The sequence below is a fragment of the Physeter macrocephalus genome, chromosome 18, assembly GCF_002837175.3.
Source record: "Physeter macrocephalus isolate SW-GA chromosome 18, ASM283717v5, whole genome shotgun sequence".
NCBI lineage: Eukaryota > Metazoa > Chordata > Mammalia > Artiodactyla > Physeteridae > Physeter > Physeter macrocephalus.
Window position 1 is genome coordinate 106658681 of NC_041231.1, and position 13430 is coordinate 106672110.

The 13430-nt window shown below is 50.9% G+C and overlaps 1 protein-coding gene and 1 long non-coding RNA gene across 2 annotated transcripts in view; one reads left to right on the forward strand and one right to left on the reverse strand.

The window, feature by feature from the left end:
* Window positions 1-5062: 5062 nt before the first annotated feature.
* Window positions 5063-10213, reverse strand: LOC129391534 (uncharacterized). Its single transcript, XR_008615797.1, has 3 exons — window positions 9640-10213; window positions 6429-8554; window positions 5063-6160 (listed from the first exon to the last, which is right to left on the reverse strand). It is a non-coding gene; the product is annotated as an uncharacterized lncRNA (long non-coding RNA).
* A 1763-nt stretch (window positions 10214-11976) lies between these two features.
* SERPINB9 (serpin family B member 9) overlaps window positions 11977-13430 on the forward strand; it is a 7532-nt gene continuing 6078 nt past the window's right edge. Inside the window, 2 exon segments of the mRNA XM_028479539.2 lie at window positions 11977-12059; window positions 12200-12377. Of these exon segments, the coding sequence (XP_028335340.1) occupies window positions 12210-12377 (168 nt within the window). The 5' untranslated portion in view covers window positions 11977-12059; window positions 12200-12209.

Genomic DNA, 13430 nt, shown 5'->3' on the forward strand with positions numbered 1-13430 from the left:
CCACCTTACTCTTATTAAGTAAGGCTTAATGGAAATAAACATTAGCCCTGGACTTACAGTAATTTGCTAAGCTTATAATAACCAAGAGTAAACTGTAATAACTTTTTTTTAACATCTTTATTGGAGTATAATTGCTTTACAATGGTGTGTTAGTTTCTGCTGTATAACAAAGTGAGTCAGCTATACATCTACATATATCCCCATATCCCCTCCCTCTTGCGTCTCCCTCCCACCCTCCCTATCCCACCCCTCTAGGTGGTCACAGAGCACCGAGCTGATCTCCCTGTGCTATGCGGCTGCTTTCCACTAGCTATCTATTTTATATTTGGTAGTGTATATATATCCATGCTACTCTCTCACTTCGTCCCAGCTTACCCTTCCCCCTCCCCGTGTCCTCAAGTCCATTCTCTATGTCTGCATCTTTATGAATATTAAATTTTAAATTGCAAAGGTAACCAACAGAGAAATTCATGTAGCGATAAAGCTAGGAAGTTGTGCATGCCTGTGTGCGCGTGTGTGGGCTCCATCCATCACAGCCGGCAGTGTCAACAGATGAAACTCAAAGCAGATATATCAAAGAGAGCTGAGTAAATATGTTGTTAGTTATAGAAGTAATAAGCACTACAGGAGCCATCAAAAATGTGTTGCCTGTGGAGAATAAGACTCCTGTCTTTTCATTATTAGTGCTTCACAACCATCTGACTTTTTTGTAATCATGTTCATGAATCACTTTGAGGTTAGGGCAAAAGTTGGCAAACATTTTCTGTAAATAACCAGATGGTAAATATTTTAGGCATTGTGAGCCGTACGGTTCTCCTAAACTACACAACTCCGCCACTGTGGTGCCAACAGACATTTGTAAGTGAGTGACTGTGACTGTGTTCCAATAAAACTTTATTTATACAAACATGTGGCAAGACCGATACGGGCTGCAGGTTGTAGTCTGCAGACCCCTGATCTAGTCCAGTGTTTCCCAGACTATGTACTATAGGACACTCCAATATATTTAAGGATCCCCCTCCACAGAGAGGGCAGGGAGAGGCTCCATGTTCACAGAGCTTAGAAAATGGTGGGTTACATGATGCTAAGCAGTCATCTTTACCCCAGGACTTGAGCCTCTCATGTGCCTATGAGCCTGAATACCCAACCCGGAAGCACACAGTCTGAAGTACACACCAGGTCTCCAGTTTTTCTGAAGACACTGGAAAAACATCAAAGGCCACAGAGTTCTGTAAAACAGTTTGGGAAACAGTGTCATAACCGAATTCCTACCCTATAAAGATGAGTAAATAAGACTCAAAGTGGCACATTACTTGCTCAAGGCTACCGGCCCAGTGGTGTCAGAAGTGGGACTGGAAGCCAGCACAGGGTGCCTGCCGCCACCGCACAGGGCGTGTGCTCAGATGCCCATGGAACCAACCAGCACATAGCTAAGGACACCTCTATCCTGAGCAACTCTAGGGGACACACTTCAAAAGAGTGTCACTACGTTGATGCCACAGTAATACTTACACTTCAAGAAATTGAAAACTATGGGCTTAGATTTTATTATTTTCTTTAGAAGCATCATGAGGTGAGCTGAAGGGATCAGGCTCAACCACTGTGAGTCTGTTTCCTCATCTATAATATGGGGGTGGGAAGAGGAGTAGGAAAAAGAGAAAACAAGGAAGAAGAATAAAAATCTTTTTTCTCAACTTTTTAATGATTCGAGGTCATACTATTCAGTGGTACTAAGCGTACTTCGTATCTTACAACGTAAGTCACAAATAGCTGTTGATTAAGCTCTATATGAACCTACAGCAACAGCCAAAGCACAGAACATGGCTCAGGAGATAAAAGAAAGTTGAGGATCAGAGACAAATGCAAAGGGCTTGGGAAACCTAAGATCTCCCTCCCACCCTCCCTATCCCACCCCTCTAGGTGGTCCCAAACCACCTAGCTGATCTCCCTGTGCTATGCGGCTGCTTTCCACTAGCTATCCACCCTACGTTTGGTAGTGAATATATGTCCAAGTGTCCATCAACAGATGAATGGATAAAGGAGATGTGGCACACATATACAATGGAATATTACTCAGCCATAAAAAGAAATGAAACTGAGTTATTTGTAGTGAGGTGGATGGACCTGGAGTCTGTCATACAGAGTGAAGTAAGTCAGAAGGAGAAAAACAAATACCGTCTGCTAACACATATATATGGAATCTAAGAAAAAAAAATGTCATGAAGAGCCTAGGGATAGGATGGGAATAAAACACAGACCTACTAGAGCGTGGCCTTGAGGACACGGGGAGGGGGAAGGGTAAGCTGGGACGAAGTGAGAGAGTGTAATAACTTTTGATTTAGTAACAGAGCTTCTTTCAGGGCACCTTTTCCCCTTGGCCTGTTCTCCAGGGTACATAGGATGGGTCCTGCTGCTTCTTTTACCTGGGTGCATGCATCAGAGCTTCCAGGAGAGTGCTGGCGGCTGGCCCTCAATCAGCACCTCTAGAGGAAGCGCCCTCCCCAGGGCTGCAGATTCGAGCTTGGCTTTTGTCATCCCTGCCGGGTGCCCCCGGAGGCCGCCCAGCAGAGTTTCAGCCACTCGAGTAAAAAACGTATGTCTCTTCGGGGTCCCCCAGATTCAAAGTAAAGTTTATCTTTTCCTTGTAGCCCCATTTTAGGTTGGACTGGCTCAAACCTACCCTCCAGGTTTGGTGAAATCTGCCCAGCTGATGACGTGGGGATCGAAACGTAGTTTTTGTTTGCAGAGAGCTGTATTCTTTATTTGTAGAACACTGTTGATGATGATAATCCAGACACCAAAGCGAAGGCGAGCCAGCCACTCGTGGGTTTTATGTCACGCTTTGGGCTCTGGAGTCACACGGCAGGTTCATTAGTGACGTCTCCCCGTAGCTAAAGCAGGGTCACCCCAGTACCGCCCCCAGTGTGTGCTTATAGGGGTCCAAGAGATGAGCACGTATGGCGCCGGCACAGAGGAGTGCCGTAAAGGGAAGGGGGTCTCCAGTCCGCAGGTGTCCTGTTGCCCAGGGTCACCAGTCATGAGCCCAGGCAGCTAGGATTGGCTGCTTGTGAATGAACAGGTATATTAGTTTCCTGTAACAAATTACTGCAGACTTCCCGGCTGAAAACCACCAAAGTGTATTATCTTACAATCCTGGAGCTCAGAGATTCAGAACAGCCTCCTTCTGGAGGCTCCAGGGGAGGAGAACCCATTTCCTTGCCTCTTCCGCCTTTTAGAGGCTGCTTGACATACTCACGTCCCTCTGACCTTTCCTTCTGTCCCCACATCTCCTTCTCTGCCTCTGACCCTCCTGCTTCTCTCTCCTAAGGACTCCGTGAGTATATCAAGCCCCCCAGACAATGCAGGACCATCTCCGCCTCTCCAGGTCCTTGACTTGACCACATCCGCAAAGCCCCTCTTGCCACGTAAGGTGATCCGGTCACAGGTTTGGGGGATGAGGACGTGGACATCTTTGAGGGGTCCTTATTCTGCTGACCACAGCCGGTGTCCACTGGCAGGGGTGCGGATGGCCAGGTGACCACAGCAAGGCACGGCTCCAGACCTTCCCTCATGGTCCCCAGGATCACTGACTTGCCTGTGTGATGGGCGAGCGGCACTCTTGCCGTCAGTTTCTGAAGAACGCTGGGCAGAGAGCACAACTCGGGAAACTTGCTTTCCCTGCCCCTGAGTCTCTCCCCTGCCCTGGCCGTGGTCTTCCTGGGAACAAAAGGAGACACGGCTGCCCAGATGGCCCAGAGGTGTGTGCCCGTCACACAGGAAGAACCAGGTCCGTTTTTTTCCTGTGATTCCGTAGGGCTGATCTCTTCACACCTTCACACCAGCTCACGAGAGCCAGTGGGGCCTGCAGGTGGCAGGAGGGGCACCGTGGTGATGAAGAAAGGGCAGCCTTGGGTGGAAAACTGGGCTGTGGAGGACAGTGCACTTCCCAGTGTCACGGGAGAAATCAAGTCACAGGTTACCTTCTCTGGACCAGAACCTCAATGTGTTATATAGCAAAATTGCATCTCTGATAAGGAAGGTAAGACTACAATTCTGTCTCACAAAAAGGCCAAGGATTTCTACCTTGTTTTATTTTAAACTTTGGCTAAAAGTGTACTTAAAACTGAAATGCAGCTGTCTAAGTGAACTTTTTGAAAAATGGGTCATTTTGTGTGTGTGATTATGCATAGTGAAAGAAGAACATGACACAAACGGACCTTACATCTTCTGGAATTATTTAGGGGGAATATATTTCATTGCTCTGAAAGGCTATGTGACCTTATGTAGAAAGGAAGTAGTGGCTCATACTTTAGGGAAGTGGTCCTTAGCGTCTTTCTGTTTCAGGTTTCTTTGACGATCTGGTGAAAGTGTCCTGGAACATTGCCATGTGTACAACGTTAATAGATGATCAATATGATATATATAATTAATATGTAATATAATTAATAATAACAATAATATCAGGGGTGTGTGCACTGTCCCCTGAAGTGCATCCATGGATCCCAGTTGGGGTGCCTTCCGGCTCGCTGGAGGACATAGTCTCTGGGCTGGTGTGGCATCAGGGAGTGTGGGATACAGGAACAACCTGAATTCTCATTCTGACTTGACACGTAATCACAGTCGGGTCTGGAGAACTTCTGTAAAATTGCTGGTGAAACATTTTCATTTTTATTCAAGCTCTTTCCTGTATCCCCTGGGCCACGGTAGATTCAATCCCAAAGACTTATTTTTCTCTCTCTCTCTCTCTCTCTCTCTCTGTCTCCTGCTATCAAGCTTTCCCGGCCTGAATAAGTCTGCTGCACTGGGTCTCAGCTGGGGGCCCCTGTCCCCCCTTGAAGGCTAGTGGCAGTCTCTGGAGGCATTTTTGGTTGTCATAATTCAGGGAAGTGCAACTGGCATCCAGTGGGCGGATGCTCAACGGCCTGGGTCTCGCAGAGGCAGCGGTGGGCGGTGGCGTGAAGTGAGATCTTGACTCTCTGCCCAGAAATTGAACCTGGGCAGCCTGGATGAAAACCGGGAACCCTCGCCACCAGACCCCCTGGCTCTTGCCCCCAGTGAAAAAGGCATTTCTGACGGAGGCAAAAACTGCAAAAACAGGTACAGAGTTTATTATTAGAGCCATAGCACAACAGGTGGGAGAGCACACAGAGAAACAGTTTGTTTAGTTAAGACAGCAGCGAGGCAGAGGGGCACACCCGGAGAGGAAGGGTGGGGGCGTCCCGCCTAGCGAGGAGGAGCCCAGTAAAGAGGCGGTGAGGTCATCTACATAGGGCACTTCTTCCGGGTCTCTGCTCACCTCTGGCCGGTTACCTGGTTTCTTTTTGCACACCTGCCCTGCCCTAGGACCCTCCCCAGCATGCGTGCCCAACTTTTTTCCAAGATGGGGTTTCAGCCCAGAGGCCTATGGGACGGCCTTAGCATCACCTATTCTGGGGTGGTGCCCCCTCCTCTCTGACCCCCAAGGAGCCTTTCTGTGCATGTGCAGTGTCTCCCTTGCCCCAAGGATGGGAATTATGTGACCTGTGGATCTAGTACTCAGACAAGGGCTAGCCCCTCTCTGCTCCTGCAGGAGACAAAGCCTGGCTCTTTACCCCGTTTCTGTTGTTACTTCCATTTTGGAGAGCAAACAGGAGGCTGACTGTAAATGTCTAAGCTGGAGCCCATCTATGTCCTGTCTCAGGAAGTGCAAACAGATGGCTAGTTGTAAGTGTCCGGCCCGAAGCCCACTTTTTCCCGCCCCATGCAATGTAAGCGGGAGGCCAGTGATAAATGCCTAGCTTGGGGCCCATCTATCTCCTGCCTCTGTCTACAGTGCACAGGGCGGCCCCTTCAAGGAAGGGTCATCCGGCCCCGAATGTCAATAGTGCTGCTGTCGAGAAACGCTGAGCTGGACCAAGTAAATCAAGCCCCTTTTCACGTAGGAACCCAGCACATCTTCAGTACGGAGATCTGTTTGGAGGTTGCTCTTTGGGGGATTAGTGGGCGAGGCTGCAAGCCGGTGGTGGTATTTTCTGTCAACAAAGGTGGAGACGGTCACCACGGTCCCCATCATTTCTCAATGAAGTTAACAAACGCAACACGCAGTGTTTTCTTAGAACCGCCGACTGGCTCTGCGAAGCAGATACATGGAGTTATGTCAGGAAGCAGTGTTCACACATTCCTGAAAAGGAAAACAAGAGAAGGGAAGGGAATGAAGTAATACTCGACCGCCTGAAACATGTGCTTAGAGATACACATCTGCAGCTACAATTCTGAATTTTAATATTGTTTCTGAACTACGTCTTCTCTTTTCTTTTTATTGTTTCTGTCTCCCTGGTGTCAATCCCAATATGTCCATCCTCCTGCACCCAAACCTGCATCTCCCCCTTGACTCCCCGTCACCCACCGTGCTGTAGGAGGACCACCCTGGGTCCCCCCCGCCGTCTCACCTCAGTTGCTGGGCAGGTTCCCCGCCAAGGTGTCGTAAATGTGCCCCCTTCTGAGCTGCACCGCTGCTGCCTGGATTCGGAGGCTCACTCTATCTTCTCCACCGTCATTTTAACTGCTTCTTAACTGGTGTCTCCAGGTCCAGCCTGGTCCTCTCCTGTGTCTCATAAATCCACACTCTGACAGAATAGTCTTTCTAAATAAAAATCTCTTCGTGAAGCTGAAGCTTCAAATGTGCACAGCTTCTATGAAATCCCCCAGTCCAGAAAAACCCCTCCATAAGGCAATACTTGAAGTCACAACATTTTTGCCGTGGAATACACGGCGGGGGGGGGGTGCTCTTGGGAGATTAGCAAGCCGACGGGGGGCTCCCGGCCCTCTGACTGGCCAGCACTGCCAAGCATTCTTCTGTGGGACTCAAATACCTCCTTCATCACGGCTCTTGGTGCCACCCCGTGGAGGGCACCTGCTCTGGGCCCGTCTCACTGGGTATGGTGCCGGGTCCTTTGGGTGGCTGGGGCTTCCTGGACAAGCACTGGTGACTCCAGGAATCTCCTGGTGAACCGATGTTCATTTCTGAACACCAGCCTGGTCTTTCTCTCCATGTTGGGGAATATTGGGACACAGGGAACCACCCGCCGCCTTCTTGGTCACATGGCTCCTCCTGCCCTCCACCCCCTCTTTCTTCTACGGAAGCTAAACTCTCTGAAAGCGGGAGCTGCGCAGAGGAGGGCAGCCGACCGCCACGCACTTTACAGCGGAATCCAAGGAATCGCGGGGCACTTATCTCTCGGTTTCAGTGTATTGGGTGCCCTTCCTGGTGGGCTCTCCCCAAGCCCCTCCTGGAGGGGCATCCGCCCGAAACCTCCAGGCCGCTCGCAGAGGACCTTCCTTGCTGCCTGTTCTCTTAGGTTACCGGCAAGCGCTCTCTTTCCCACTGAAGAGCTATAGCATTTTTTGAAAACCACATGCCCCCTGAGTCCTCTCAGTCATTTAACAAATACGTTTCAGACGCTGTGGGTGATGCTGTGGACACAAGCGCGCGTCAAGGAGAGTCAGGCTGTCCTCAGGTGGGTCGTCTAGTGCGGAAGACAGAAGATTCTCCAGAAAAGTCCCTCTGGAGTTAAGTGTCTGACGGGGATTTTCTTGGGGTATTTGGGTGTGGCTGCCGCCATCTGTTTTCTCATAACATCTAGAAAGTACCTCTGAGCAGGCCTCTCATCAGACTGTGAGCCACCTCGGGTCACAGGTCACGTCCCCAGCTGGGTGCCCAGCAGCCAGCCAGCGCCGGGCCCGTGGGAGGGGCCGGCGCTCCTCTGCCAGTTGAGTTGACGAGTCTTCCTTAGGACACGACGCAGCCCGACTTGGGGAAAAGCACTCATGGAGGAAACGTGTTAAGAGGGGGAAAAAAGGTCTCCAACGTTACGGAAACCTTTGTGTGTGCTGCGTAGGCTGCTGAGAAATCCTGTCTGAGCGGCCGCAGAGCTGTGATTTGCTAACAGTACCTGTAAATGACACAGGAAAGGCTGCCGGTGCGACATGTCAGCCTCACTGGACGTTACGAGGGAAAGAGGGACTGACCTTGGCTGTGGTCTCCTGGGGGCTGGTGCTGTGACCCAGTTACCGAGGCCTGTTTGTGCGCGCTTGCCAGATTCTCAGGCCAGCAACACACTTCTGTTATTTCTCTTGGGCCTGTCAGATCATGAAACAGGTACTTTGAAAAACACTTAAACCTCCTCCCTTCTGGACAGTGCTGGAAAATTCCCCCAAAATGCTTCCTTTGGGGGGCCTTGTTTTTCCCTTATCTGGCAGGATCCTTAACATTCGACCGGATGGGGAAATACTTTTCAGGTACAATCATACTTTCTTAAAATAATAAGACGGGGAAGGTTTTGACGGGAAAAATAAATAGCATTTCAAAATCTCTCCACTGTGAATCTATCGCTGAAAGGACTTCACGTCCCCTATGTATCTTTTATCGGGAGGAGAGGGAGAAAAAACGAAAAGCGTTTTCATATTGAGAGCTCTGTTTTTTTGTCCTTGGTTAAATCCATCTTCCATCCCTGGGGATGTCATCTGGATGGGAGGGAAGGTTCCTCGGGTCTTGGCGCACAGAGGCTGCCCGCATCTGTGTTAGAGGAGAGAAAAGGCAGAGAGCTGAGAAGGAGAGAGGAAGCTTGCAGGAGGGGCTGCAGGCTCCAGGGCAAACTGGCTCAGCAAAACCAGAGCAGGTGGGAGTGTGGGCCGGGGCGGATGCCCGATCCGTGTTTGCTGGCTCCGGGTGTAAATGAGCTCACCACGGGTGACTTGAGGTTGCCACATGTTTAACAGCTGGCTTGCAGGAGCCAGGTCCAGCTCATCACCGCACAGGACGCTGCAGCGGGCCTGCCGATTCCCCCGCCTCTCCTCCTGGGATCAGAGGCACCCCCCTTATGGGAGCACGGATGAGATCTGCCATGGCTGTTTAGGAGAGGCTGGGACTAGGGCTAGTGTCCAAGCAGTTGTCACTGGCAGAAGCACTCACCTGGACTCCAGGTGGCAGGAGAGGCCCAGAAGGAAGGTCCTCTGGGAATGGCCTGGGAGGTCCGGGGGGCAGGGGAGGGGGTGTCTCACGGAGGGGACTGGGGAGAGCACAGTGCAGGGAAGGAGCCTCGAAATGCAAGTAGAAGCCCCCTCTCTCCTTTCTTCCTTCCTCGTGGACGCGTAGAACACGGCAGGGCTCCCAGGCGGCTGGACGCTAACTCGCGGGCGGGCGGTTAGTGGGTGTGTGCGGGCAAACAGGGGCGCCAGAAGCTGCACCCCGTCCTTACTGTTCCGGGGCTCCCCGACGCCCTCCTCTTCCTCAGTCAGAGTCCTGAGCTGTGACCTTCGTCTGTCCCCTGTCAGACCATCCTCTGACTCACAGTAATGCGTATGACACAGATATAAATACAGCAATTGGCTATGAGAACTCTTGAAATTCAAAAACATTTTAAATGAGTTTAGGGCAGATCGTCCTTTTTCAAATCTCTGCTTGTCTCGGGTGTTTTCTAGCTGTTTTACTCTCGTGTCCACAGGGCAGGGAAAGCCCCAGAATTCGGGAAGAGTCTTGGTGTATTTATACAAAGAAAAGGCAGTCTGTGGATCGTCTTGAACCAGAACCCAGTGCCCAAGCCCTGTGCGGCACGGGGAGCAGGGGGGCGGCGAGGGAAACGGGTGTGCGCGTGGGCTTACCTAGCGTTCGAGTTTCCCTCCCCAGATTAAAGCTGCGGGAGAGTTATGCCTTGGAGTCTTTCCTCTGCGGTTCCAGAATGACTGGTGTGTTTGAGGAGGCCGAGGCCGACTTTCCCGCGACGTTCACCGCGAAGCATCACCCCAGGCTGCGCACGGCGCTCGGCACGCGTGCCCAGCTTCCCTCTCTCCGCCAGGCGCCGCAAAGCCAGCAGCATTTCGTTCTGCGGCAGGTTCTCTTCTCCAGAAGGCGGTACGCTTGCTATCCACACACCTTCCCCTGAAGGCAAGGCCGACCTTGCCTTAACGCAAATCAGTGATCCGATGAGTGCAGCGATTGGATTGAAACGGCGTGAAAAGCGTGTGCTCCGTGGTTTTGGAAAGCTGTGCTGAGCGGCCCGCAGCCGCTGGGAGTAGCCGAGGCGCCAGCGGCGTGACGGGTGCGGCTGAGAAGGTTGTGTTTGTCCTGCAGCATTGGGGGCACCCCTGAGTGGCCCTGCCCTCGGCACATACCCCGGGACGGCTCCCCTCCCAGGCTGTGCCCGCCGTCTGTGGGCGTCCTCGGAGCGCCTCAGGGGTCCACAGGAGCTTAGTACCGATGCAGAGTCTGGGCCTCACCCTCAACCTAATACGCTTTGATGAGACGCCAGGTGAATCACAGGCACAGCAAAGTCTGGGAAGCGCTGTCATGAAGCAAGAAGCATCGTCTCCCCTGGGCTGAGCCCCTGAGCCTCTCTGGGCGTTAGCTGCTTGTAAAACTGTTCCCGCTGCCCCTCGTGTGGAGGCCTGCTTCAGGCTGTCCTTGGAACTTGTGAAATGTCCAAACCTACACTCTGTGGGCTGTTCCTCACATGTGTGAAGCGTCCTCAGTAGGGAACAGCTATGGCTTCACGTTGTCTGAAAGGCGGTGGCTGCCTTCACAGTGCTGGGGGGACAGGTCCCCCACTGGGAGGCAGGGGCCGGGGGCCGGGCTGGAACCGGCCCCTGCTTTAGCAGGATGGGGAAGAATGGATAAGTAATGCTGTTTAATTTCCCTTCATAATCTGCATTGCTCCCCAGTTCCTTCCCTATATGCTGCTCACCAGCCCCCCCCAGACACACACACTCGCAGCAGTTCTGATCTGCCCCATCTTCTCCATGGCTCGGCTTCTCCTTTCTGTAGAGACATGGAGCCAAGTAAGTAAGCAGAGGGTGAGCTGCTTAACCTTGTTTACATGTGATGTATTTATTGTCTTTCATGTCCTGTAGGACTTTTAAAATATATGTATATATATATATAAAACACTTTATGCCACTTTGAAATGAATCATTGAGAATTCATGTCATGCTGGGTCCTGTAATCACAGGTTTTCTAGCTCAACTTTTTGTCCAAGACCTATGGAGAAAGGGAAAGATGGGAACTAGATCCACGTGTTTGGAATATAAGCAATGATTTTAAAGCATTGTTAATGTGTGATAACTGACATACATTCAAAACACTGAAAGCTTGAAGTTTGTAACCCCTTCATATTCCGGAATGATGCTGGAATCAGAAGACAGGAGTGATACCTAAAAGGATAACATGCAAAGCGATATTTTAGCCTTGTGCATGATGTTATGTTTTCATAAACATAAAAGGCCTCCTGGCCGTTCCACTCCGGTGTCCCCCAGGCACTGGTTTCCCCTGTCACGCTCAGTCTACTCTGGAGGCTTTGGGTGGGAGGCATATGAGGGAAGCTTCCAAATCCGTGTTTCTGAGCCAAAAACAAAAAACAGACCAAAACAATGCACATTGTCTCCGCCCCATTTCCAGTGTACAGGAGTCACCTGAGGTCTGGAGAACAGGAAGGGCAGGCAGGCTGAGCTGGGTTCTGGGTTCTGGGACAACGGTTGGCCATAGGGAGCCGAGGGCCGCCCCCAGACTGGGCAGCCACTGTAGGTGAAAGTTCTCTGCCTCACAGCACATTTTATACCCGTTTCCAGCCTGTCTGGATACAATTCAGCATCTCATACATTTTTCAAGTATCAGCTGGCAAATGGGGAGAGCATGGCCTGAGGCATAACTGAAAATCTCACGAGGAGTCTTCATAAATATATGCAAGAATAGACGTGCTGTTACGGGGACCAGGCAGAGCACCTACAAGTTTTTCATCTGGGGTTTCCTCCCCTTCCTCGTCCCTGACCCTGTCCTCCTCTTCAGATGGGAAAGGATTGGACTTCACTGCTCCCAGGAGCCGTGTGTGTGTGTGTCTGTGTGTCTGTGTGTGTGTGTGTGTGTGTGTGTCTGTGTGTGTGTGTGTGTGTGTGTGTGTGTGCGCGCTAGTGCACCTGTGAGTGATTTCTGTTGATTTTCCCAAGGCTCTCAAGCTGGCTTGACCTGCTGCCAGTACCACACTTAGCTGATTACCTTAACATTGGGCTTATTTTTTGGATGGAGAGCAACAGTAAATGAATATTCCTCCATAAAATATTTTTCAGCTTTAAGATGAAAAAAAAAGTACAATTCTAAAATTGCCATGTGTTAGGACAACAGCATTCAGGGTTTACTGAGGTGGCCTCCTTTCTCTTCGCTCTCTGGCTCCAGACCCAGCATCATGGACGCTCTTCCTGAAGCAAATGGCGCCTCTGCCCTCCACCTTTCAAAGATACTGGGTCAAGATGACCCTTCACGCAACATGTTTTGTTCTCCTGTGAGCATCTCCTCTGCCCTGGCCATGGTCTTCCCGGGGGCAAAAGGAGACACTGGTGCCCAGTTGGCCCAGGTGAGCCTGGAGAAGGGACTCTTTTCCGTTGTTATGTTCTGTCACCCCACTTCAGACCTCCTGCTCTAGAACTGCCCGAAGGAAGATGGGGTGGACACCTGGTGCACACGAGTGCTGTCTCGGGAGCTGGGGCTGCCTGGGGAACCAGAAGCAAAGGGCAGGGCTGAGGTCTCCTTCACTGAGATCTTTTTGGGGAAAAGTTTTTCCAGTTGATAACTTGAATATGGCTATCAAAATTTTGTCCGAGCACTTTACCTTTGTTTGGGATATGATACCGAAATTGTTTGAGATCTCAGCAGCTGAGATCGATCTCATTTCTAGAGTAAAAGACTTTGTAACTATAATTATTCACTGGTAAGAAGGGTAGATTAAAATCTGTTTCAAGTCAGTGGTTTACCAGCATGCCTTCCAGCTGAGTTAGGGGATAAGAAGAAGTATGCAAAGAGGGTGAAAAGGCATGTGCTCATTACGTGGACAGACCGCATAGGTGCTGGTTAACTTAGTTTAACAAATATTCAGTAACATCAAAATGGGTCTGTCCCTGTCCCCAGGGGATTTTATAGAGCAGGCAAGAGACACGTGCCCGAGAGGAAACCAGAAGGCTGGTGTCATGGCGGAGCTCCCACCCTGCACACAAGCCCCTTCACCGTCGGGGTGCCTTTCTCCTTCGGTATGGTAATCATCTCCCAGGTCATGGATGAGGGGGTGAAGGTTTCGGTGTAGAGGGGTGTTCTTCATTCTTGATGAACTTTCCTATGTTTTAGGCCAGCCGATGAACCCTTATAGGAGCTTCCTGTGGGAGCCCCCAGGTTGTCTGGTTACTTTACGAGGTGTGACACGGAGCGGTCCTCACCCTCCCTTGCTCAATGGGAAAATAACAGGCACTCAGTGTCCGAAATCCCTGTTGCTGCTTGTCACATCAAGGGAAGTGCTTTCGAAGAGCGAGCTTTGGACTCGGTGTAAGCTGGCAGACTCTGAAAGCGCTGTCTTTCCCACTGTGATTTTTTTTTTTTTTTTGCGGTACGCGGGCCTCTCACTGTTGCGGCCTCTCCC